Source organism: Eutrema salsugineum, unplaced genomic scaffold (genome assembly GCF_000478725.1).
Source record: "Eutrema salsugineum unplaced genomic scaffold, Eutsalg1_0 scaffold_10, whole genome shotgun sequence".
NCBI lineage: Eukaryota > Viridiplantae > Streptophyta > Magnoliopsida > Brassicales > Brassicaceae > Eutrema > Eutrema salsugineum.
In genome coordinates, this window is record NW_006256908.1 from 10885528 (window position 1) to 10908963 (window position 23436).

Here is a 23436-nt window from a genome sequence, read left to right on the forward strand (position 1 = left end):
CAAATGTGGATATATTGCGTAGGTAAAAAATATTAGCAATTGAGTTGGCGGTGGAGCAAGCAAACACACCTTACTAATCAGACAATTAACGAAAATGGCATATCGCTAATACACGATTTGGACAATAGAGCCCTACTTGGGTGTTTCAGGAATATAAAAGCCTCGAAGGTGAGCGGCGGAAAACGCGAGGAAGCCCTCCTTTATAACAAAAACCTTTCATTTCCATTTGAATTCAAAATCCTTTTCTTCCGTCTCCATCGATTTATCCCCAAAACTTTCTGCATCTCACTCACTCAACACACAAATTCCAAACCCTAATCATTTCTTCGAATCTCGCTCTCTGGTTCACTTTCTGTTCCCCAATCCCTATTTGTTACCCGTTCTCGAAGAAACCCTTCCTGTGTGGACTCTTTCTGCGTAATTCGTCACCTGGGTTTTTGGAAAGAGATCTCTTTCTGGCGTGGAAATGGAGGATCAGAGAGGGATTTCCTCTGGGGTTTCGTCGGAACCGGCATCGAATTCTGGGGTTTGGTTCTTTTCTCTTCCCCGATGACTTTTTTTTTTTCTCTTGCCTCGTCAAATTTTGCTGTTTATTATTGCAATCTGTTTATGGGTTTTGCTTTTGGTCTCTGGATTTCTTCAATTTCTCAGTTTTCGGGAGAGAAGCGTAACGGAAATGGATTAGAAGAAAAAGATGATTTAGGTTCTAAACGTGCGAAACTGCGAGATCTGGATTCTGGTAATTCTTTGAATTTGTTTAGCTCGACGAGCGAATACGCTCAAATTCAGATTAGTAGAAGTGATCTTATCCCTGAATTTTCGGATGATTTGTTAAAATTTTCCAGCTTTGTTTTTATATTTATGCTACAGATACTAAAACCAGTAACATGCAATCTGATAGAGACATTGGAACTGTTCAGAAACCAAATCTTAGTAGTGAACAGATTTCTGGAGCATCTGAGATGCTTGCGGCTCCTGATGCTGAAGATTTAGGAAGGGTAGTGAGAGAAAAAGAAGTTTTGGCTAAAGATATAAAACCTCCCACAGTTCTTAAGACGAGCACATGCTTGCTTAAAGCTAAGTCAATTTCTACAGATGATGATAGATGCATTGCTAATTCTGGAAAACAAGCTTTGCTTGAGAATAATCACACTGCGAAACATGATAGTAACTGTGAGTCACGAGGAGGACTCGTTGATGGCGTTTCAAAGAATAGCAGCCTCTTGAAACCGAGAGAGATTTCTGAATCTGTTGGAAGTCCACGTGGAGCAGCAGAGTCTGATTTACTTCGACGAGATCCTAATAGCGAAAAAGCTGGTCCTTTTCAGATGTGTGGTGCAGCGGGTTCATCGGAAAAGTCAGATTCAATGCGGCGATGGATGGAAATGAAGCGAAATGGTTTTCTCTCAGGCCCTTTAGGTGGAGTATCTGCTCCAAGCCCTGCGGTAACAACTACTCCTGTTGAAGTACCTGCGCAGAAGCCACAAAAGAGTAAGCGGAGAGGCGACTCTTTAAAGAAGAGAAACGATGTCCCTAGGAAGGAACAGCAGCAAATAGATAGGTTCTCGAATGTTACCGCGCCAAGTGGATTGTTGACGGAATTAAACCCTGGAATTATTAACCATGTCAGGAGTAAGAAACAGGTCTGCTCAATTATTGAAGCTTTGATTCGAAATGCTACTGATGATGCCACCGTGGGGGAAAGAAATGCCAATTTGAATGTAAGAGGTATCTATCATTCCCATTTTCCTCATTAAGATGTCGTTATAGCCCATTCAGACCAGAGGAGAGAACGTTCACAATCAATGTTTGATCACTCTGTTTATCCTGGATGTTCAGATTCAGTCAGAGAAGACAGGGCATTAGCCTTTAAGTTACCATCTACCGGGTTATCTGATAATGCCAATTCCATTACAAATCCGGAACAAGCCACGTCTCTTGCTGTTAAAGGTCAGTGCTTTTTCTCATGTTTCAGATCACCACGAGTTAAATTTTTCCTCCTTCTTCTAAATATGCCTGAAGTAATTAAGTTGTCAAAGTCCTATGGCGAAAAATGAAGACTTTTGTCAATAAAATGTTTAGGTTTACTGATTTAAGCTAGTCTAGTTATGGCAGAAGGATAAATGTTAGGTTCTGGTGCATGATGATTAATTCATTGCAGAAGTGGAAACGGAAAGTCCTTAAAAGGAAAATGTTTGTTTGCTTTTTAGCTGCTACCGTCGCTTCCCAATGGTTGGAATTTCTTCACCAAGACCTCCTCGGACGGCTTTCAGGTGCGCATTTACTTATCTGAAGAAATACCGCAGAGACGTTTTTTGGGTTAATTGAGTTTTCATGACCTGAGTGAGATCTTGTGCTTTTTGTTGCAGCTGTACTGGATAGTAGGAAGAGAGTTCAAAGTATTTTGACTACCGAACTACCGCTTCTCGTCTCTTCATCTTCTTCTAACCAAGAAAGTACTCTTCAGATGACGAATACAAATATATCTGGTGGTGCTTCTTCTGATAAAATAGTAACAGATGCGCATAAGATAAAGTGGTGTGCAAAATTTGATCAGATTGACAAAGCTCTTTATGATGAAGAGAGAGATTTGGTGCGTACATATCCATTGATTATAGTCAGGATGTTTAAGCTCGAGGCGGTGGCTTAATGTATTGATCCAAGGATTTGAAATTCGCAGGAACGTTCGTTAAACCAAGTGAAGGAAATGCAATCACGATGCAACGAAGGTCTACGACAAATGGACGAGTTCTCGCCTTTCAGTTCCCAATCATCAGATTCAAGGTGAGAAAGTTAGACCAAGCAGCCCCGTAGAAGCTAAAAAAAAAAAGAGACTAGTGTAACCAAAATTTCTTGCTTTACAATACGTCTGCAGTTTTGGGAAAGATGGCAGCAATCTGGAGACTAGCATGGCGGTTCAGGCGGCTGCAGCTTCCATATTTTCGACCTGCAGTTTTCTTTTTTCAATGATGAAGCCACCACCGCCTACGGGTTCTTAATCCTTTTTGTTTTTGGTTAACCGTGGCTCCACTAATCCCAGTGCCTATTGTCTTTTGTGTTAGCACTTTTGATTGTTATTAACTTATTATCTACAGTGTAAATAATAGGCGATTGATGGTTTTGTCATTCGTATATGTAACATTAGAAGAGATCCTTTGTTATACTCATGTCTGTTCTAGGAGAGCAAAGTTTTCATTAATAAAAGACTGGACTTAATAAAAGAGAATTCTTGTCTCATTGCTATGACCACATAATGAAATGTAGTATCCAATTTGTCATGACGGAAAAATTGCTGAAAGCTGATTTCTATGAAGTAGGGAGCCAAGACGGTGCCATTTCAGCCACTGTTACCGTAGAAGGTGAATTGTCTGGGATCTTGGCAAGTGAGCAATGTTGCAACTTAATAGACTCTGCATTGTCCACTGTCTTGACAACATACCTGAAATAGAAATCCATTTTGTTGCAAGAGCTTTAGCATCTAATGGATAAAACTAGTGTGAAGATTTAGTGAGAGGAAAATGACTTAACCATCCATTTAAGCAATGCGTCATTATAACAGCCTTGCGTCCCACAAACCGGGGAGGCGTCCTTTTATTTCCCTAAGCCATAAGTTTTTTTTGTTAGTTTAAAAACATGAAAGTAGTATTTTTCTAGATTGTGATAAGTGACATCGGTATGGTGGAAGATCTCAGACCTCTATGATGATTCGATCTCCAACGGAGAAAGGAAACTGAATGCCTCTACTACTACTCTTAGGAGTTTCTGTGATGTTTGGAATACATAAAGTTCTCTTGTGCTGCAGATCAGAAGAAAGAAACTCTGTTTATCTTGTTTCTAATTGTAAGTAAATAAGGCTACACGGTTTACATATGGTAAGAAAACAAACCTGATCCGACCTTTCTTTCCTTCGCTTCAACGAGTGACTATGATCTGCTTCTTCTTGGCGGAAAGCATGAACTACAACTCTGAGAGCTGAACAAACCCATAAACTTGTTCAGGAAAAAAGAAACTACTCGTGACGAGATTAAAGTCTTTTCATTTAAACTAGTAATGTCGTTTAAACTCACACAGATTTGGCTTTTCTGATCCTTCTGAAGTAGGCTGGGAACAAGTAAAACATGCTTTCTGACAACAAAATTTGTCAAAACCCCAGATCATTAAGATTCACATATGAGAAAAGCAAAGCAAAGCAAAGAGATCTTAAGCGGATTGGTTAAGAAACATTTACCATTCTTTTAACTTGTTTTAATCCCCCGGCTCCAAAAGAATGTCCACAAGGCAGGATCGTAGCATCATTCATCAAGGCTCCTCTGTCCAAAGCAAAGCAGAATCTTTTCAAGACCTAACATTTATACTACATGCTTTTTTTCCACATGTCTCTCTAGAAGATACACATTCCCTCATACCACAATTGTATATAATCAAAGCTTGACATTGACGCAGAATAAACTGATACTAGTTCGCAACCATGTTCAAATTCTCCGGCGATTCACAAGAAGCAGAGCTAAGACTTACGTGACAGGATCAGAGAGGATGGCCTTGAGAGACTCCCAAGAGCTGACACTGGTGACTTTCTCCTTCTCCAAGTAAGCAAAATCTCGCTTTGCCTGCTTCTTATGGTGGGAATTATTAGATACGTTACCATCTGGGCTAGTGATCATCACCTTAAGCTCCATTTCATGGCGATAAATAGATGATTTCTCCTCCTCTTCTTGTCTCACAACCAGTTCCCAACCAGCTGAACATGAGTGAAACCAGGAATTAGCAGAGAATTCTTCGATCCGCTACTGAGAGCTTCAACAATCATGGACTTTCAGCAGTCGTAAGAGAACATCGAAAGACAAGAAATTTTGAACTAGTATATATACCTGGATTTTTACTTTCTCTGTTGGTTTCTTCAGCTACAGAAGTACGATTGTTACTGGAATCAATACCGGGCTGAATTAGAGAGCCACGTCTTCGGATGCAAACGTTTTCGTCGTCATCATCTCCATCGGAATATCTCGTTTCATCGTTCTCGATTCTACTTCCGTAGAAACCTTGCCGAGTTCCGGAGATTCCGAAACGGCGATCGCCGACGCTTTCGAGCTCACGCCTCTTGGGATTGGACTCTCCGACACGGAACTGCAAAGAGTCATCTTCCACGTGGAATTGGAACCTTGAATCGATAGTTTCGTTAACGGACATTGATTTTCCGCCGGGAAATTTGGAAGGCGACAGAGAGAGAGAGGAAGCGGAGGTATAAAGTAAGACAGAGACAACTCTAAAACGACGTCGTCGGTGAGACATGAGAAGCACGCGCGTCGTGATTGTTGATGGAATGATGATTATGGAACCGCATCATTTTACCCGGAAAACTTTTGGTGGGTCCCATAAAAATTACATGTGCGACTAATAAGTGATAATGCCACGTAAGCATGCCAAAATGCGGGAAAAGCATAGTACATACCGGGTCCGGAGTAGATATGGCCTCAAAATCAGAATCACTTGAGCACTGTTCTCATCCGGTTTAAGCACATACAATCTCCTAGGAGCAGTCCATTTTGTTCTACATCAAAGGTTCTATAGTTTAAAACACTCAAGGAGTGTATTCAACCAAAAATTTGATGTGATTTGAGATTTGATAACTTTTAAATGATTTAAGTGAATTTAGGAAAGTTATTATGAGTTTATGACTGGTTATCAAAATTCTTTGCTAGTTCACTTTAAACCATGAGATTTGAATATTTGTATTTCCATCTAAAAACACACTTCCAAAATCTCAGTTTGAATATAGCAGAAACACTTGAATACACCCAGCATCACAAAGTAGTAAGTTTCAAATTGATAGGAAGTCCTGGCTTCGGTTTGCGAGTCTTCTCATTCTCCCCCGCTTGCTTATTTCAAGGGTTTCAGTCCCAGAGATGCTCTCAATCTATTAGCTTCTGCAATTTCAGGATCTGGATGATCGGTTCCATCCTCCTTCATCTTCTCCTTCTTCTCCTTCTTTCTCTTCGGTTCCTCCCTATCCCGAACATCATCGGCCTCGTGTCTCTTACGATCCCTACTCCTGCTTCTACTTCTACTTCTACTTCTACGCCTTGCCCTGTCTCTCCTGTCTCGTTCTCTATCTCTGCCTCTTTCCCTCTCCCTATCCCGGTCTCTATAGTGATCTCTGTCTCTCTCCCTATCTCGATCCCGACCACGCCCACGTTCTCTTTCATAGTCTCTGTCATAATCTCGGTCCATATCATAGTCTCTATCATAATCACGATCCCTGCCAATAAACAAAGCAACGGTCAAATTATAATTCATGAAACAACCATCTAAGCTAAGAAAATAGATTTAAAGATTCTTTTCATATAATAACATAATGGCCAATTGCCAAATATCAGGCAGGGTACGCTATTTTATGAATGTCTGATCCATCATACTTCTCACTGTACACTGTCAGTACAGTAAAACCTGGTAGGATCTCCACAATTTAATTTCGGAAACTGTATGCAACCGCTGATGGCTTGAGATGCCATAGAGGAAACAGACATTTAAAAGAGAGAATACTAGACATGATGCGTGAGCATTAGCTAGGTCAAACAGCTTCCACAATCATAAGCAACAAACAAATCACAAGAAAGAATTTTTAGATGGTATCTATCGAAGGGTATGGATTCAGATACCTGTGCCTATGACTGTCACGTCTCCTGTCTCTGTCTCTTTCTCTTTCTCTTTCAGGACTCTTGCGGTGATGATCCTGTAAAAGAGGAGGAAGATGGTATCAACATAGAGCTTCTAAATAAGACCAGAAAACAGAAAAAGAAACACACTATTGCAGAACAAAAGCACTGACCTTCTCATCCTCAGATCCATCAGCAATCCCTTCATTCTCCTCCTTTTCTTCTTCTTCTTCAAAATCGTCTTCCAAAACACTTTTCCTTGGCTCTAAAGAACCATTCTGTTCCAGCGTCCACCTATCATCACAGCGACAGATTAACCATCTAACAAAACTACAGAAACCAAAAGGTAAGATTCATCAGCTTCACTTAAATGCAAAAGAACAAACCTTTTCTTCAAACGTGGCATTGCAATATCACAAGAATAATCCTTGGTTAAAAGTTCCTCAATGACTTCATCCACGTGGGTCAACGAAAACCCTTTTCCAATCCAAGAAAATAAAACTGGTTAGAGAAAAAAATCAATCAAAAGTATAAAACAACGCACCATTGAAAAGAAAAAGAAACTTACGCCCATCAGATAGCTTTTGCCTCACTTTTCGGTAGTCATTGTAGAGAGGTTCGAGGTAACGATAGACATCAACATCAGACCCAGTGAGACGGAGATAAAACGCGCCAAGAATACGAACATATCTGCAGAAACCAAGAGAGTACATATGCTCAACAATCAACACTTAGAACATCCAAAACGTTGGGAAGCAACCACAGCAAGTCCATATAAAATCAACTTGACAAACCTAAATCTATCGAGCAACACTTCAAAGAAACCTATAGCTGCTATGTAGATATATGCTTGAGAAACAGCTAAGACCAGTATCCAATCTAGATTACAAAAGAATAAAAATTCAAGAGCTTTGTTTAGAAATCATACTTGTAATCATCGTTCTTTATGAACTCGACGACAATTTCTTTCTCAGGCTGGATTTGGAGCATCTTCAATATAAGGCAGAGGAACGGGGTAGGCTTGCGGTTACCACCAAAGGTTCCGCCAAGGTGGTCGAGCTCCATGGCCTTATCGACCAACGTCTCCGCCGTGAGACCGAAACACTGCTCCTTCCAAAAAGTGTGCTGGTAGATTTTCGTACGAACGATCTTCTCCACCAGATTCTGCGGGTTCGTCCCTCTTATGTTCTTCGCCAACGGATCCGTCCTGTTTGCCATTATTGCCGGAAGAAAATCGAGAACCGACTATTCGTCGGAATAGCTAGGATAAGACGACGCTGTATCAGTTATACCGGCGTGCTTCCACGAATCTGCCGTGGAAGAAGACGAAGACACTACTAGGGCTTTGGAGAATGCGAGTGTTGAGAGGATCCAAACCTGAAATTTTCTTTTTCTTTTTATTTATTCTATCGTAAATCTTAGATAAAAGGGGTCTTTAACTCAATTAGTAAGCCGGTAAAGAGAAGAGATTAATGGACCGGTTTATTTTCAGGCCCATAAGAAACTAGATAACGCCGTTAGTTAAAAGTCCGTTAGAGCCGGTTATTTCGAGGCAAAAACCCTATCGAAGAAAACTGCAGGAGTGTTTTCTTTCAGCGAAGAGCCAGCCAATAAGGAGAAGAAGGAAGAAAAAAAGGAAAAGGGAAAAGGGAAGATAGTTGAAAAGATGGATCCAAAGACGAAGCAGATGATCCTATCAGCTCTCTGTAAACACTTCTCCTTAGACTCTGTAAGTGAAAAAGATGTCATCTCAGAAGCTTCACCTTTCTCTAAAATCTGAGTGTGTGTATGGTCCTTTTGATTTATTTATTTAGCTGCTAATTTTTTTTTTGTTCTAAATGGGTACTAAATTGATCTATCAGGACTGTCTTCCTTATTAGGTTTCTCCGTGTTTATGCTTGTATTGTTGCATGCATCAAGCTCGTTGTGAAAAAGAAAGAAACTTTAGAAATTGGACTTTATGGTTTTCCTTGAATTGGGTTTCCATGGAATTTTGTTACACGGGTGTTGATCATTTCTATCTTTCATTCAGAAATTTACACCAATCCCTCATTTTGGTTATATATCTGAAATTGATGTTATTGATTTGCTTAGGCACCATTTCTGGGCGGGGCTGCCGAGAATGATGTCAAGACGCTGTATTCTAATGTTTTGAAGGCATCTGGGAAGGAAGTGTCTGCACAAATCAATGAGGAGGTGATTTGTTTCTCCCTGAGTTTGGTTCCTAGAGATATGAACACCGACCTTATTACTACTACATTTTGAGATAGCGCGATTGGTTTGTTTGAGATTAAATACAATGCACCATCGTTTCACATTTTTGCCTACTCCAGGTTTTGAAGTGGCTGGATTTTGCGGAAGGTCTCCCAGCAAATTCAAAGGATTGCTTTGCAGCTCTTGAAAAGCTAAATGCAGAGTTAGCCGTCAAGTCTGTGCTCTTGGGAAATGGATTGACGCCATCGGCAGCTGATGTTGCTGTGTTTTCAGCTTTGCATTCTTCAGTGGTATGACTGTTACTTATGATGTTCTTGTTACCTGTTTTCATGACATCTGTTTTGTTTCTGTATAAGTATTCTAATCTTCTTCTATCTTGTAAAGAAGAACTTTCTTTTTTCATAAACTGTTGTCTTAAAAAGCGGACTTTTAAGATGAACTGTTATCTGTTGATTTGTTGTTCTCAGCTTGACCTCTCAGATTCAGACAAGGAGAAAATACCACACGTCATAAGATGGGTGAACTACATCCAGGTAGAATCAACATATGAAATCCACATTACAATTTTTCCAAGTTAGTCTGCCATGGAGGAATACCATCTGTGTGGCTATCTGCTGTTTTAGTAATTACTGCTCGCTATTATTTTTACAGAATAAAGAAGAGCTGTCAACATTATTTGGACCAATTCCTGTGAAGCTACCACAGTTTGACTTCGAGGTGAATTATCTTTTCATACCCGACTTTCGTTTTATAGTTAATAATATGATATCACATTTTTTCATTTGTATTACACGGCCTTCCTCTCCTTTCACACACGATGAACAAATGGTTTTCTGATACTCCTCTTCCATTTTAAACGCAGGTATCAAAAAGTGTGATCAAGGTGGATGCAAATACTAATACAAAGAAAGCTGCAGAAAGTGCAAAGCCTGTTGACAAGTCAGAAGCTCAGCCGAGCACAAAGAAAACTGAGCCTGAGGTACTGATTTTGACCTTTAAATTGGATTTATGTGATTGTGAGTCTATATTTTGTTGTAAAGAATCCGGCGTTTCCTCATTTTTGTTTGGTCTAGGAGCCAAAGAAAAAGGCTACAAAACAGAAGGATGCCAAGAAAGAAAAGAAGAAACCTGCTGAAACTGAACCAGCTAACAAAGAGGCAGAGCTTAGTGTCAGTTTGCTAAATATTCAGGTCGGACTAATTCGAAAAGCATGGAAGCACCCATCGGCAGACAGGTTTTTGGTCAAAACACTTTGATCTTATGGCTCTATTAAAGATTTTACTGGGCATCTGCTAACATGTTAAAGACTGGTCTTATGTATTGACAATGCAGTTTGCTTGTGGAAGAAATAGATGTCGGGGAGGGTAAAGTTAGGCAAGTCGTTAGTGGCTTAGCAAAGTTCTGCAATCCGGATGATCTAGCGGTATAGTAATGCCTTGATTTAAAAATAATTAAAGAAACTTCGTTTATATGTGTATGATTTTGGGTTCTTGAAATTGAAAGCTTACTTATTTATTGTTTCTTGATTGATGCATTTACGATGGTGAAGAACCGCCTTGTTGCGCTCATTACAAATGTCAAACCTGGAAAGCTACGAGATGTAATGTCAGAAGGACTGGTAAGACTTTTTTTTTTCTATCTGCATCAATCCAGTTCATCAACGATCAAAGTATTGTGAAACTCACACTTGCTCTTCTTCTGTGCTCTTTGCTTTCTTCGCTACAGGTTCTTTGTGCTTCAAATGAAGATCACTCGGTGGTAGAACCGTTGTTACCACCTGCTGGAGCTAAACCGGGAGAGCGTGTTTCATTTTCAGGGTATATGATGTTTAGTGACTTAACATCAAATCTCATTGATTGCTTTCGATATATGCTTTTCTTCTTCTTCACTAACTCAAGAACACTAAATTTTCATATAGGATCGAAGGAAAGCCAGAAGATGTACTGAACCCAAAAAAGAAGCAACTTGAGAAGATAACACCGGTATGTGCAACACATATCTTTAGGTTCCATAGTTTAAACAGAGCCCAAGATGCTGAGTAGTGAGTATTGTGTTTGCATTATACATTTACATTCAGTCTCACATGAATCCTGATCACACGCATTTTACAGCATCTCTACACCGATGAAAGTGGCGTAGCCACATACAAAGGCATACCATTCATGACCTCAGCTGGGCCTTGCACTTCCAGCATCCCCAAGGCTACAATCAAGTAGTAAACTTTAGACTTCTTCTTCTCTTCTCGTGCATTTTTCTTTGATATTCACAAACTTTGTTGGGGAAAAAAGGATATTTTTTGTCACAATTCGAGTTTATCTTCAACTTTCTTATTGATAGCTTTCTGCTAATGGATTTTGTTTCAAGTCCACCATTGGAAACCAAAACAGAGCTTGATACGGCCCAAAACAAACCGAAAATTTAATTTTAAAATATAAGGGTATGATTGATTAAAACTTATAAATCCCACTCTGATCCAAAAAAGAAAACATACCACATAATATTGGCTTTGAATTTTTGGTTTAGTAATGATTCTTCTAAAAGCGAAAATAGAAAAACCAAATGAAATGAAACCAACCAAAATGTTGGTTGAATACCTTAAGAAAGACCATCAAACCAAATAACCAATCGTATTAAAATTAATTTATCTGAAATAATGAAAAATAGGTTATTGTGTCATGAAAAAAAAAAATTAAACTCAGGTATTGAAAAAAAGTTCGAACTAGCTTGCATTACTTTAAAAATCCAAATATTTGAAACAAGGAGGGAAAAAAAAGAATCAGCTGGCATGGGGATCTCTATGACTATAAGAGATTGGTTATCCATTTGCGAATATAAATGATTATTATATTTTCTGTTTTCAATTATTCCCAAGGATTCAAACCCAAAAAAATTGGGAAAATAAAATTGGGAAGATTTATCTTATCAGCTTATAAGATCCTCAGCAAATCATATCGATAAATTTCTTTATTCAGTTTCATGAAAGAATCGGTCCTCCATAGCAAAACAAAACTTCTTTCTTATATTAAACACACAAAATCTTTATACTTGTCCGAAAGAAAATTATGATCTTTTTGAGTTTTTTTTTTGGCTTTTAATACACGATTCCAAATCATATCAAATCGGTTCTTGATATATTATAGGGGATTCTTACCGAATAAATCTGTCTACATATCATACTTTTGTATTGCATTATTATACTAATTGAAAGTGGTCCAAAAGAAAGAAAAAAAAAAACCACACGATTCCATGAACATGTCCCAACTCCTAACAGGTAACCCTGTACAAAAAGACAATGTACATGGAACTTCTCAACTTTATATATGTATAATGACTGATACTGAAACTAAAAGTCTAAAACCCCTAAAATAAGACATCACGAGATATCCGTGATATTCTTTGATGCAATCTCTTCCTCAATCTTGTTTTTTTTTTCTTCTTCTTTTTTTATTTATGGGGAATTATATAGTTGGTAACATTTATGGAAATTCTTCACCAATCAAAATCAAAGAAACCATCATAAATACCATCACCAGATTCACATGATTCATACTACACAACTTCTGAATCTGTCACTTTCTTCTACATGTATGTTTTGTCTTTTTATTTTCTTTTTTGAATATCTCTTTATTCGAGGTAGTGGAGAATTAAAAGCAATGTCTGCAAGGTATTTGTATTGATACCAGAGCCAGTCTCGCTTCTTTGCTTATTGTCAAGTTGTTTTCTTTCTCTGTTACTTGACATTTAAGAAACATACGAGATGAACCGTGGTTCTTGTTCGTCTCTTATGGAGATGGATTATGATGAACATCATGATCATGGTCATGAAGAGCTTCATGTTTTAGCCGTAGATGATAATCTCATTGACCGTAAACTCGTAGAGAAGTTGCTCAAGATCTCCTCTTGCAAAGGTTCCATTTTTCAACCTTCCAATTTTTTCTGACCAAAACCCATTATTGATTTCTTCTACCATTGTTCCTGAAATGTTTGTTATACGCAGTGACAACAGCAGAGAATGCGATTAGAGCGTTGGAGTATTTGGGTTTGGGAGATCAAAATCAGCATATCGATGCACTGACCAACAATGTAAGCAAAACAATATATAAATCTTCAAGAGATCTAAGGATTTTTCCTCATGAAACATTTGATATTACGTCTAGATATAACAATAAAACTCAAAATGTATTGCCAGGTTATGAAGGTGAATTTAATCATCACAGATTACTGTATGCCTGGAATGACAGGTTTCGAGCTACTCAAGAAAGTGAAGGTAAAAAAATAATATAACGATTTCTCGGAATCAAAAACCGAGAGACTTGATTATACCGGTTTAATGAATTTCAATATAACAATCCGCTCCGTGCTTCTGTAGCAGGAGTCATCAGATTTGAAAGAGGTCCCTGTTGTGATAATGTCTTCAGAGAGCATTCCTACTCGCATCAACAAGTAATTAAGAACACTAGAGATCTAATTTAGACCTTGTTTCTGCTTTCTTCCTGTGGAAGTAATTAACTAAGATTATCATATGTTCTTGTGTTCTGTTCATGCAGATGTTTAGCGAGTGGAGCTCAAATGTTTATGCAGAAGCCTCTGAAACTATCGGATGTTGAGAAACTTAAATGTCATCTCATGAACTGCAGAAGCTGAACCATGAGAGATTGATTTATATGTAGCCCTAACCATAAACCATTTTGATTCCTTATTTGATTTTTTATTTACATGTTTTTTTTTTCTTCTGAAAATCAAGAAATGTTTTCAAAATGTTCTATCGTAATCTCTCAAGCTACACACACACACACACACAAAAAAAAAATCTAAGGGATCATAGAAAAAAATGATTCTGATGATGAAGATGGTGACGATGTCTTCTCTCTTCCAACCCTAAACAGCGAATAAATGGATAACACGAGAGAAATAAACATCTCTTTATTCCTCTAAACATTGAAAATGGAGGCCACACGCAACAACAACAACAACACTGATGATGATTCTCCTCTTTCTTTTTTTCGCTCTCTGTTCTCCTCCTGTTTCTTTTGCGTCCACTGTTGCACAAGATCGTCATCGTTTCTGGATTCGATAAAATCTGCGTGAAGAGAAAAAATAAGAAATAGTGGAATCTTATGCAGCAAGCAAGGTTTAGGTTTCAAGTTTACACAAAGAGAACAATCGAATTTCCGAAAGAGAACCAAAAAAAAACAGAGAGTCTCAATTGAATATGAGGTTTATGTTAAAACAAATTTTGTTCCCCGTTGATTTACTTACCTCAGATTTGAAGCGGGAAAATTTCACTGGAATCATATAAGTGGCATGGAAAGTTTTTGCGAGTGAAAAAACAAAGGAAGATTGATGGGTGAGAGAAAGAGAAGAAGATGAGGAAGAAGAGAGAAGTCCAAACTCAAAACGCAGCGGAGAAATTGTCCTCAAAGAATATCCTTCGGAGACTTGTACGTCTTCTTGAGAAGCTTTCAACATCATGACACGTATCCTTCGTTTATATCTTAATTCTCTTTACTTTCTACTCCGACCTACCAAATTTTTTTTTTTTATATATGTTTTTCCTTTTTTTCTCTCTTTTTTTGGGTGTGCATGTATCGCACGATTTCTAGATATCTACTAGTATAATCATATGATTGTTCTAGACTATATAACAAACCATGTCATTACTATATTCTACACATGGTACAAGACTACAAGTTATAAAATTGCAAGTCAATTTTCAAAAATTTCTATCCACAAAAATTAGCGGAGCTGATTGAGCTGATACGTATTCAAAATTTTGGATAATGAATCGCGGAATTCAATGTTCACCAAATTCTGACCTAACTTATATAAACATTCGAAATCTGAATCTAATATGGGTTTAGGAGTGTTCAATTAAGTAAATGAAATCCATTCCATATGAACCGAATAAAAATTTGATCTATACACCAAATAAGGCTTAAGTTTCGTTTAAATTTTTTGGAAACCTAAAACACTGAATCCAAATGGAGTTGAAAAAAGATAACAAAAATATATTAAACCGATTGTTAGAGTGATAGAGTCGGTTTTAAATAGTTACTATTTTTCTAAAACCAAAACATCTGAACCGAAAATCAAACCGAAGCAGGTTGCTCATACGACCAAAATGGGTGAGCGTTTTAATCTACAGCCCAAATGAGATAAGGCCCAATTGAACATTCTTACGGGCCGAGAATAACTGCAAGTCTGCAAGTGACGAACACAACAATTCTGTTCACTCTCTCTCTCCCTTACGCCCTCAATCTCTCCGATTGGTTGGGTTCTCTCTTTGGGTTCGTCTTCTCCAAGTCTCTGCGAAAATGGCGGCTTCGGTTCAACCTGCATGCTTGGACCTCCGCTTCGCCGGCAAGCATCCACCGCTTCTTAAACACAACGCTATCTTCGTCCGTTGCGTTTCTTCTCCAAATTTTCCCGAACCTGACTCCCTCACTGACCCGCCTGACATCAATATCAGCAAGGACCAGCGCAAAGTAGTTCGTATCGCGTGGGAGAAGCTGGTTCGATGGTCTCGTTCTTGGCGCGCCAAAGCCAAAACCGATGTGCTTGAGCGCACTCGCAAGGTTTGTTATCTCCAGCCTCTTCTTAATTTCACTTATCTTTCGAAGTATTTTGAAGGAATCTTGGTGTGTTTAGGTAGTTGTTCTCGGTGGAGGTTCTTTTGGTACGGCAATGGCTGCACATGTAGCTAGTAGGAAAGAAGGATTGGAGGTTAACATGCTTGTGCGTGACTCTTTTGTTTGCCAATCTATCAACGAGAACCACCATAATTGGTACTCTATAGTTAATTTTATCCAACGCGATTCATAATGCTTGTGGAATTCATAGAGATAATGTAGATTTTTTGGAATGGTTTATAGTAAGTACTTCCCTGAGCATAAGCTACCTGAGAATGTGATTGCCACAACTGATGCGAAAGCTGCATTGCTTGATGCTGATTACTGCCTCCATGCCGTACCTGTGCAGGTTTAAGCCCTTTGATTTTTTTCTTTCTTTTGTTTTGTTTTGTTTGGTTAATTTGGTTCTATGTTCTCCTGATTGATTAATGGGGCTTGTTGTTGCAGTTCAGCTCATCGTTTCTAGAGGGAATTTCCGGTTATGTCGATCCAGGATTGCCTTTTATATCTCTAAGCAAAGGTCTGGAGCTTAATACTCTTAGGATGATGTCTCAGATAATCCCCACTGCTCTAAAGAATCCTCGGCAACCTTTCGTTGCACTTTCTGGCCCGTCATTTGCTCTGGAGTTGATGAACAACTTACCTACTGGTTAGATTCACATTTTTTTGGGGTCTAATTCAATAAGCATAAGAAAGTTTTCTAATGCTGAATGCTTTGGAACGTTTGCTTACAGCAATGGTGGTCGCCTCGAAAGATAAGAAATTGGCCAATTCTGTTCAGCAGCTTCTTGCTTCTAGTTACTTGAGAATAAACACTTCCAGGTACACCTTTTGAAAACCAGACTCCATTGAATTAAATTACCCGTGGATGCATTTCCCTGCTGGGCTGTCACTATATCCATTTGCCTACCTGTTTGATAGTTAGTCGTGTCCTGTGTATATGCGGTGTTAGTGAGTGACCCCTATAATGGGTGATTTCTTGATTCTTTGAGGGAGTTTTGTGCACTCAGCTTGTAACCTCTGATCATTCCAGTGATGTTACAGGCGTCGAAATTGCCGGTGCCCTGAAGAATGTTCTGGCAATAGCAGCAGGAATTGTTGATGGCATGAAACTCGGTAACAACTCTATGGCAGCTCTTGTATCTCAAGGTTGTTCAGAGATAAGATGGTTAGCCACAAAGGTAGGGAATTGAATCTATGTCTACAATAGCTTCGTAGAAAGTGTTATTATCCAAGAAACGCACCACAATGATTACTGAAGCTTGTGTTTACTGCATTTTTTTTTGTGGGTATCCCTGTCATGTTTGTATGAAGATGGGTGCAAAGCCAACAACCATAACGGGTTTATCAGGAACTGGGGACATAATGCTCACGTGTTTCGTGAATCTTTCAAGAAACCGAACAGTTGGAGTCCGGTTAGGGTCAGGGGAGACACTAGATGACATACTAAGCTCCATGAATCAGGTGTGTTTCGCTTGCTTCATAATGAAACCAAAATTTGGTTGAATGTGACATCCATAAATTCAATAACTACTGGTTTACAGGTTGCAGAAGGTGTAGCTACGGCCGGGGCAGTTATAGCATTAGCACAGAAATACAATGTGAAGCTGCCGGTTTTGACTGCCGTGGCTAAGATAATTGATAACGAACTGACCCCAACTAAAGCTGTTCTCGAGCTCATGAACCTTCCTCAGGTTTATTCCAAGTTTCTTAGATTCAAATTTCAACTGGACTACGTTTCTGGCATGAACTCTTTTCTGTATATTCCTGGTTTTGCAGGTTGAGGAAGTATGAGATGGTACAATCGTTTCGAAGATGATATATTCACAGAGGTGGCTTTAAGACGGCGAGATCTTTGCATCTGTTTAGAAATAGCTAATGAGTTTTGTAATCGATTTTAGCATGAATGTGAATTGTTTATAAACATTTTAGAAAATCTGTGTAAATTTTTCTCATACCTATAAAAATGATGTTTTCAGTTTCTTGTAAAGTGCATGATCTTTGAATTTGAATGAAAAGTATTTTGTTTTCAAAACCTTGGTATGGACTAAGGGTGTTTCATTTTGGGTACATCAAACCGATATCATCTAAATCTAACCGTCAAAAGCTTATCAGAAAACTAAATAAATTTTATATCGGTTTTTCAATCCGGTTAATTCTCTCTCGGTTTGCGTCTCGTAAAATTACCGATCTAATTGTTACCGCCTGGAAATAAAATAGGGGTTGAGAATGAGATTTTAAAGTTGAGAGGCCCAAACTATTTAAAGGCCCAACTACAACCCGACGTCGTGTAGGAGGCAAAACCCTTGCCGTTGCAGTGTCGTTGAGTTGTCGAAGACGAGCAGGGGAAAGAAGCAGCGAACTAGTTTGTTTTGTCGAAGAGGAAGAAGATGGTAAATAGAAACCAACAGTTCACGAGGGAGACGAAGCAAGAAGTTAAAGATGGAAGCAAAGAAAAGAACGGTTTATTCGCTTCTTGTTCCTTCTCTTCGCTAGGCCTAGATCCCAAGCTGTCTGACCAGCTCAAAGGTTCTCTCTCATCATCTCTGGCTATATCTTTGTGCACATTACACACTAGATATATGTTTATTGAGCTTTATCTTGTTCATCAATAAGGTTTAATGGTTTTTTGGTGTTAATTGAACAGAAAGGATGGGTTTTGAGGCTCCTACGCTTGTACAAGCTCAATCTATTCCTATAATTCTCTCCGGTCGAGATGTGTATCCTTTTTCTACTAATTCATATTTACTTTATGTGTCAATTATGTTTATATTCGTTTGTCATGTTTGTTTCCGTTAACGTGGGCTGTAAATGTATAGACTTGTTAATGCTGCAACCGGAACTGGGAAAACTATAGCGTATTTGGCACCAATTATCCATCACTTGCAGGGTTACTCTCCCAAGGTCGATCGTTCTCATGGAACTTTTGGTATGTGCCTATTTGTTACCTAGCTAGAATTTTGAATTCGTTGGGAGGTTTAGTGATGATTTTTGATGCTTGGACTTTTATGTGGCAGCTTTGGTGATTGTGCCGACAAGGGAACTGTGCCTTCAGGTGTACGAAACCTTGGAGAAGCTGCTACATCGGTTCCATTGGATTGTCCCTGGTTATGTGATGGGAGGCGAGAAAAAGGCTAAGGAGAAGGCTAGGTTAAGGAAAGGTATGATCTTTTCTTCTTTACATATTTTGTTTCTTGCATAACTGTTTACTTTAACATGAGGAGAGATAATCATTTTGAATATTTGGTTGGTTCTTTCAGGGATATCCATTCTAATTGCAACCCCAGGACGCCTTCTTGACCATTTGCAGAACACAGCTTCATTTGTGCACAAAAATCTGCGTTGGGTCATCTTCGATGAAGCTGATTGGTATGACTTCTGTATCTGAAAGCTAATCACTTCCTTGATTCTGTGCTTCCTTTATTTAGCTCTTCTTCCTTTGAATTTTGGCAGCATCCTTGAATTAGGTTATGGAAAGGAGATAGAGAAGATAATTAAGCTTCTAGGCTCTGGACAAAACGAGCTAGGGGAAAATGATGATATTGTTCCTAAGGGTGTTCAGAAGCAGAACTTGTTATTGTCAGCGACATTGAATGAAAAAGTCAACCACCTTGCAAAACTTAGTTTGGACGATCCGGTATTGATTGGTCTTGACAACAGCAAAATGCAACAAAACGTACCACTAGAGTCTCCCGGCTCTCCTGATTCCGATGCGGATGATTTGGTAATTCATGTAAACAAAGCCGCAAACCCTTCATCAGAGGACTACGGAATACCATCGCAGCTCGTGCAGAAATATGTCAAAGGTACACTTTATCTTCATCACTCAAGTCTTTTTGAATTGTTCGATGTTTTACTCTGTGTAACGAGTATCGATTATATGCAGTGCCATGTGGTGCACGGCTTGTGGCACTTCTTTCTGTTCTCAAGAACCTTTTTGAGAGAGAAGCTTCTCAAAAGGTAAATCTTAAGCCGAACATATCCTAAGTTCCTGTAATATAACAGTCTGTTTGTTTTCCAATTCTCAGTTGATTGAGGCTTTGTGTCGCTCTTTTCTCACAGGTGGTCGTATTCTTTTCGACACGTGATGCTGTGGATTTTCATTACTCACTTCTGAGTGAATTCCAGTGGCCACCAAATTCTGAGACACAAGAAGAGGAGACGACGAAACAGCTGTTTCTAAAGTGCAAAACTTTTCGGTTACATGGAAGTATGGAGCAGGAGGATAGAAGATCTGCATTTGGGACTTTTAAAGCAGAGAAACAGGCTCTTCTCTTGAGTACAGATGTTGCTGCTAGAGGCTTGGATTTCCCAAAAGTAAGATGTATCATACAATATGACTGTCCCGGGGAAGCTACTGAGTATGTGCATAGGTAAATTTCTGAATGCCAAAAACCACTTGACGTTTCTACCTTAAATATGTAGTACCTTGAATTTAATGAGCTTATGTGTTTGGGATTCATTGTTGCAGAGTAGGTAGAACAGCTCGTATTGGTGAAAAAGGAGAAGCCTTGTTATTTCTACAGCCGATTGAAATAGACTATCTTAAGGACCTTAAGAAACATGGCGCCACACTTGCAGAGTACCCTCTTCTAAAAGTACTTGATAAATTTCCGCTACTCGGCAATATGCCTCGCATCAAAAAGGTCATATCCCTAGAATCGCATCCTTGGGTCATATCTCTGCAGAGAGCTCTTGAATTCTTTACTTATGCCGAGGTATGATTCTCTCTCCTCTATTGTCTTCTCCAGCTTGGTGTTCTTGATGGAAACAAATTTATATCCCTGGTGGTTATTTGCAGCCAAAGATGAAGAACCTGGCAAAGAATGCGTTTGTCTCATGGGTTAGGGGATATGCAGCTCACAAGGGAGAGCTCAAGAGCATCTTTGTCGTGAAGAAACTTCACTTGGGTCATGTCGCCAAGAGTTTTGCTCTTAAAGAGCAACCTTCGCTGGTTGGAAAAGCACACCATAAGGAAACAATGAAGAGGAAGAGAGACGAACGCCAAAAAGGGCAACAAAAGAACAAGAGAAAGAAGATGAGTGGCAGTAGAAGTGCAACAAATACTTGATCAATTCCCACCATAAACAATGGCATAAGTTTTGTAATGAATGAGCAGTTTTGTTCATCGAAAATTTTGAAATATCTAAAAAGTTTGGAACTTCATCATAATCTGTTATGAATTTTACTTGTAAAAGCAGAAAAGCTCAAATCTTTATGTGTATTTAAACTTAGGATTTATAACAAATTACTTACCAGTAAAATCCAGCAAAATCCAGCTAAGTCCTTAAATCATTTGACCGTGTTAAGTCAAAATCAATTTTTGAGGTGAGGTACCGGAAGATAACGACGACGATGCTGATATGCACTTCAAGCTTCACGACGTTCACATTCGTCGGGGAATTTCTTGTTTAGCTGACTCTTACACTTCTCCGACTTCAGTTAGTTCTGGAATCAGAGCGTTAATTCAGAAAGGAGAGTATCTAAAAGCTCTGCATTTATACACTAAGCATGATGGCTCTTCTCCCTTGTGCACTTCCGCTTTCACATTTCCTTCTCTTCTCAAAGCTTGCTCGTATCTTACAAACCTCTGCTACGGCAAAACCATTCATGCTTCGGTCATCGTGTTGGGTCGGCAATACGATCCTTTCATTACAACCTCGCTTGTCAATATGTATGTAAAATGTGGATCTTTAGATGAAGCCGTCCAAGTGTTCGACGGTTGGTCTCAGAGTGGTGTTCCTGCTCGGGATGTCACAGTTTGGAACTCTTTGATCGATGGGTACTTCAAATTTCGCAAATTTAAGGAAGGGATTGATCGGTTTCGCCGAATGCTGGTGTTGGGCGTAAGGCCTGATGCTTTCTCGTTATCCATCGTTGTGAGTGTTTTGTGTAAAGAAGGAAAATTGAGGCGGGAAGAGGGAAGGCAGATTCACGGGTATATGTTGAGGAATTCGTTAGGTGGTGATTCTTTCTTGAGAACTGCTTTAATCGATATGTATTTCAAGTTCGGTTTAGCGACAGATGCGTGGCGTGTCTTTGTGGAGATTGAGGATAAATCGAACGTTGTACTATGGAATGTGATGATTATCGGATTTGTTGATAGTGGGATCTCTGAATCTAGCTTGGAGTTGTATATGCTTGCAAAGAATTATAGTGTCAAGCTTGTATCCACTTCTTTCACCGGAACTCTTGGTGCATGTGGTCGAAGTGAGAATTTTGGTTTCGGGAGACAGATACATTGCGACGTGGTGAAGATGGGACTTGACAGTGACCCCTATGTTTGTACTTCTCTATTGTCAATGTATTCAAAGTGCGGTATGGTTGGTGAAGCTGAAACTGTATTCAGTTGCGTTATCGATAAAAGACTTGAAATATGGAACGCGATGGTTGCAGCTTATGCAGACAATGGTTATGGACACTATGCTTTGGATTTGTTCAGTTTGATGAGAGAGAATTGTGTCTTGTCTGATTCTTTTACCTTGTCAAATGTTATAGCCTGTTGCAGCATGTTGGGATTGTATGACTATGGCAAATCAGTCCACGCGGAACTGTTTAAGAGACCAATACAAAGTACGTCTGCAATAGAAAGTGCTTTACTCACTCTGTACTCTAAATTTGGATGTGATACTGATGCTTATTTAGTCTTCAAATCTATGGAACAAAAAGATATGATTGCGTGGGGCTCCCTGATCTCAGGACTTTGCAAGAATGGGAAATTCAAAGAGGCTCTGAAAGTTTTCGAGTCCATGAAAAATGATGATGATAGCTTAAAACCTGATTCTGATATTATGACCAGTGTTATAAATGCATGCGCTGGATTAGAGGCTCTCGATTTTGGCCTTCAGGTTCATGGAGGAATGACTAAAACTGGACTAGTGCTGAATGTTTTTGTTGGCAGCTCCCTTATTGATCTGTATTCTAAGTGTGGCTTACCAGAAATGGCTCTTAAAGTTTTCACTAGCATGAGACCGGACAACATTGTTGCCTGGAATTCAATGATATCTTGCTACAGCCGTAACAACCTTCCAGAGCAATCGATGGAGCTTTTCGATCTGATGCTCAATCACGGTGTCTTTCCAGATTCAGTATCCATCACAAGTGTCCTTGTAGCAATCTCATCAACTGCAAGCTTGCTTAAAGGGAAAAGTGTGCATGGTTATACATTAAGACTCAACATTCCTTCTGATACTCACCTGAAAAACGCTTTGATTGATATGTATGTAAAGTGCGGGTTTTCGAAGTATGCCGAGAATATCTTCAGGAAAATGGAGCATAAAAGCTTGATCACTTGGAACCTAATGATATATGGGTATGGATCCCATGGAGATTGTCTTAGAGCATTGAGTCTGTTCGATGAGATGAAGAAAGCAGGAGAATCGCCTGATGATGTGACATTCCTATCTCTGATTTCAGCCTGCAATCATTCTGGTTTTGTGCAGGAGGGCAGAAACATTTTTGAGATCATGAAACAAGAATATGGAATCGAACCAAAAATGGAGCATTATGCAAATATGGTGGATCTTTTAGGACGTGCCGGTCACCTAGAAGAAGCTTACAGTTTCGTAAAAGCAATGCCTATTGAACCAGATTGTAGCATATGGCTCTGCCTCTTATCTGCTTCAAGAACTTATTATAATGTCGAGCTTGGGATATTATCTGCTGAGAACTTGTTGAGGATGGAACCGGAAAGAGGTAGTAACTATGTTCAGCTAATTAATCTTTACATGGAAGCAGGATTGAAGAACGAAGCAGCAAAGTTGTTGAGTGAGATGAAGGAGAGAGGCTTGCAGAAAAAACCAGGTTGGAGTAGAATTGAAATTAGCAGTATGACTCATGTCTTCTTTTCAGGAGGCTCGTCGTCTCTAATGGCGGCAGAGATCTTCAATGTATTGAATAGCTTAAAGAGTAACATGATAGATCAAGTTAAGTCCAATTGA

At 39.1% G+C, this 23436-nt stretch overlaps 8 protein-coding genes across 10 annotated transcripts; 6 read left to right on the top strand and 2 right to left on the bottom strand.

The window, feature by feature from the left end:
• Window positions 1–201: 201 nt before the first annotated feature.
• On the top strand, window positions 202–3194 carry LOC18027549. Of its 2 annotated transcripts, XM_006411268.2 has the most exons (8): window positions 467–526; window positions 652–739; window positions 871–1728; window positions 1840–1950; window positions 2211–2273; window positions 2370–2593; window positions 2681–2784; window positions 2876–3194. In XM_006411268.2, the coding sequence occupies exons 1-8, from the start codon at window positions 467–469 to the stop codon at window positions 2997–2999; spliced, it is 1632 nt and encodes a 543-aa protein (XP_006411331.1). In that variant the 3' UTR covers window positions 3000–3194. The 2 variants fall into 2 exon arrangements, 1 of the variants encoding a protein (XP_006411331.1); XR_002896505.1 differs by lacking the exon at window positions 2876–3194 and having other exon boundaries at window positions 202–526; window positions 2162–2273; window positions 2681–2704.
• Window positions 3115–5300, bottom strand: LOC18027550 (U-box domain-containing protein 63). Of its 2 annotated transcripts, none has more exons than XM_024147973.1 (8): window positions 4869–5300; window positions 4516–4738; window positions 4229–4310; window positions 4068–4125; window positions 3887–3972; window positions 3695–3796; window positions 3529–3588; window positions 3115–3439 (listed from the first exon to the last, which is right to left on the bottom strand). In XM_024147973.1, the coding sequence occupies exons 1-8, from the start codon at window positions 5287–5289 to the stop codon at window positions 3401–3403; spliced, it is 1071 nt and encodes a 356-aa protein (XP_024003741.1). In that variant the 5' UTR covers window positions 5290–5300; the 3' UTR covers window positions 3115–3400. The 2 variants fall into 2 exon arrangements, with proteins under 2 accessions (XP_024003741.1, XP_006411332.1); XM_006411269.2 differs by having other exon boundaries at window positions 3529–3599.
• A 415-nt stretch (window positions 5301–5715) lies between these two features.
• Window positions 5716–8066, bottom strand: LOC112090223 (pre-mRNA-splicing factor 38). The gene is made up of 6 exons (XM_024160957.1): window positions 7582–8066; window positions 7222–7343; window positions 7040–7130; window positions 6827–6947; window positions 6657–6730; window positions 5716–6256 (listed from the first exon to the last, which is right to left on the bottom strand). The coding sequence occupies exons 1-6, from the start codon at window positions 7869–7871 to the stop codon at window positions 5878–5880; spliced, it is 1077 nt and encodes a 358-aa protein (XP_024016725.1). The 5' UTR covers window positions 7872–8066; the 3' UTR covers window positions 5716–5877.
• Window positions 8067–8226: 160 nt separating this feature from the next.
• On the top strand, window positions 8227–11232 carry LOC18027551 (probable methionine--tRNA ligase). The gene is made up of 12 exons (XM_024160956.1): window positions 8227–8382; window positions 8748–8849; window positions 8987–9157; window positions 9335–9400; window positions 9519–9584; window positions 9730–9846; window positions 9941–10101; window positions 10200–10290; window positions 10417–10485; window positions 10593–10684; window positions 10786–10849; window positions 10979–11232. Exons 1-12 carry the CDS (start codon window positions 8320–8322, stop codon window positions 11081–11083), a joined length of 1167 nt encoding a protein of 388 aa, XP_024016724.1. The 5' UTR covers window positions 8227–8319; the 3' UTR covers window positions 11084–11232.
• A 1336-nt stretch (window positions 11233–12568) lies between these two features.
• LOC18027552 (two-component response regulator ARR16) lies at window positions 12569–13551 on the top strand. Its single transcript, XM_006411271.2, has 5 exons — window positions 12569–12775; window positions 12865–12950; window positions 13057–13134; window positions 13240–13310; window positions 13415–13551. Exons 1-5 carry the CDS (start codon window positions 12625–12627, stop codon window positions 13509–13511), a joined length of 483 nt encoding a protein of 160 aa, XP_006411334.1. The 5' UTR covers window positions 12569–12624; the 3' UTR covers window positions 13512–13551.
• A 1564-nt stretch (window positions 13552–15115) lies between these two features.
• Window positions 15116–17531, top strand: LOC18027554 (glycerol-3-phosphate dehydrogenase [NAD(+)] 2, chloroplastic). Its single transcript, XM_006411273.2, has 9 exons — window positions 15116–15442; window positions 15516–15652; window positions 15740–15845; window positions 15944–16145; window positions 16231–16318; window positions 16530–16677; window positions 16811–16960; window positions 17041–17190; window positions 17276–17531. The coding sequence occupies exons 1-9, from the start codon at window positions 15182–15184 to the stop codon at window positions 17288–17290; spliced, it is 1257 nt and encodes a 418-aa protein (XP_006411336.1). The 5' UTR covers window positions 15116–15181; the 3' UTR covers window positions 17291–17531.
• Window positions 17532–17823: 292 nt separating this feature from the next.
• Window positions 17824–20726, top strand: LOC18027555 (DEAD-box ATP-dependent RNA helicase 17). Its single transcript, XM_006411274.2, has 10 exons — window positions 17824–18025; window positions 18144–18216; window positions 18316–18425; window positions 18514–18657; window positions 18757–18865; window positions 18950–19302; window positions 19383–19456; window positions 19559–19869; window positions 19968–20214; window positions 20298–20726. Exons 1-10 carry the CDS (start codon window positions 17887–17889, stop codon window positions 20565–20567), a joined length of 1830 nt encoding a protein of 609 aa, XP_006411337.1. The 5' UTR covers window positions 17824–17886; the 3' UTR covers window positions 20568–20726.
• A 112-nt stretch (window positions 20727–20838) lies between these two features.
• On the top strand, window positions 20839–23436 carry LOC18027556 (pentatricopeptide repeat-containing protein At2g40720). The gene has a single exon (XM_006411275.2). The coding sequence runs from the start codon at window positions 20860–20862 to the stop codon at window positions 23434–23436; it is 2577 nt and encodes an 858-aa protein (XP_006411338.1). The 5' UTR covers window positions 20839–20859.

Excerpts from the sequence above, each read along its gene's own strand:
- LOC18027549 (XM_006411268.2), top strand. The coding sequence starts at position 467 with ATGGAGGATCAGAGAGGGATTTCCTCTGGGGTTTCGTCGGAACCGGCA. Across the intron at positions 527-651 it reads AACCGGCATCGAATTCTGGG|TTTTCGGGAGAGAAGCGTAA; the intron begins GTTTGGTTCTTT and ends TCAATTTCTCAG. Across the intron at positions 740-870 it reads ACTGCGAGATCTGGATTCTG|ATACTAAAACCAGTAACATG; the intron begins GTAATTCTTTGA and ends TTTATGCTACAG.
- LOC18027550 (XM_006411269.2), bottom strand. The coding sequence starts at position 5,289 with ATGTCTCACCGACGACGTCGTTTTAGAGTTGTCTCTGTCTTACTTTAT. Across the intron at positions 3,600-3,694 it reads GAGATCGAATCATCATAGAG|GGAAATAAAAGGACGCCTCC; the intron begins GTCTGAGATCTT and ends CTTATGGCTTAG. Across the intron at positions 3,440-3,528 it reads ACGCATTGCTTAAATGGATG|GTATGTTGTCAAGACAGTGG; the intron begins GTTAAGTCATTT and ends TTTCTATTTCAG.
- LOC112090223 (XM_024160957.1), bottom strand. The coding sequence starts at position 7,871 with ATGGCAAACAGGACGGATCCGTTGGCGAAGAACATAAGAGGGACGAAC. Across the intron at positions 7,344-7,581 it reads ATAAAGAACGATGATTACAA|ATATGTTCGTATTCTTGGCG; the intron begins GTATGATTTCTA and ends TGGTTTCTGCAG. Across the intron at positions 6,948-7,039 it reads ATGCCACGTTTGAAGAAAAG|GTGGACGCTGGAACAGAATG; the intron begins GTTTGTTCTTTT and ends CTGTGATGATAG.
- LOC18027551 (XM_024160956.1), top strand. The coding sequence starts at position 8,320 with ATGGATCCAAAGACGAAGCAGATGATCCTATCAGCTCTCTGTAAACAC. Across the intron at positions 8,383-8,747 it reads AACACTTCTCCTTAGACTCT|GCACCATTTCTGGGCGGGGC; the intron begins GTAAGTGAAAAA and ends TGATTTGCTTAG. Across the intron at positions 9,847-9,940 it reads CAAAGAAAACTGAGCCTGAG|GAGCCAAAGAAAAAGGCTAC; the intron begins GTACTGATTTTG and ends TGTTTGGTCTAG.
- LOC18027552 (XM_006411271.2), top strand. The coding sequence starts at position 12,625 with ATGAACCGTGGTTCTTGTTCGTCTCTTATGGAGATGGATTATGATGAA. Across the intron at positions 12,776-12,864 it reads CAAGATCTCCTCTTGCAAAG|TGACAACAGCAGAGAATGCG; the intron begins GTTCCATTTTTC and ends TGTTATACGCAG. Across the intron at positions 12,951-13,056 it reads TCGATGCACTGACCAACAAT|GTTATGAAGGTGAATTTAAT; the intron begins GTAAGCAAAACA and ends ATGTATTGCCAG.
- LOC18027554 (XM_006411273.2), top strand. The coding sequence starts at position 15,182 with ATGGCGGCTTCGGTTCAACCTGCATGCTTGGACCTCCGCTTCGCCGGC. Across the intron at positions 15,443-15,515 it reads TGCTTGAGCGCACTCGCAAG|GTAGTTGTTCTCGGTGGAGG; the intron begins GTTTGTTATCTC and ends TGGTGTGTTTAG. Across the intron at positions 15,846-15,943 it reads TCCATGCCGTACCTGTGCAG|TTCAGCTCATCGTTTCTAGA; the intron begins GTTTAAGCCCTT and ends TTGTTGTTGCAG.
- LOC18027555 (XM_006411274.2), top strand. The coding sequence starts at position 17,887 with ATGGTAAATAGAAACCAACAGTTCACGAGGGAGACGAAGCAAGAAGTT. Across the intron at positions 19,303-19,382 it reads CGTGCAGAAATATGTCAAAG|TGCCATGTGGTGCACGGCTT; the intron begins GTACACTTTATC and ends GATTATATGCAG. Across the intron at positions 19,870-19,967 it reads GCTACTGAGTATGTGCATAG|AGTAGGTAGAACAGCTCGTA; the intron begins GTAAATTTCTGA and ends TCATTGTTGCAG.
- LOC18027556 (XM_006411275.2), top strand. The coding sequence starts at position 20,860 with ATGCACTTCAAGCTTCACGACGTTCACATTCGTCGGGGAATTTCTTGT.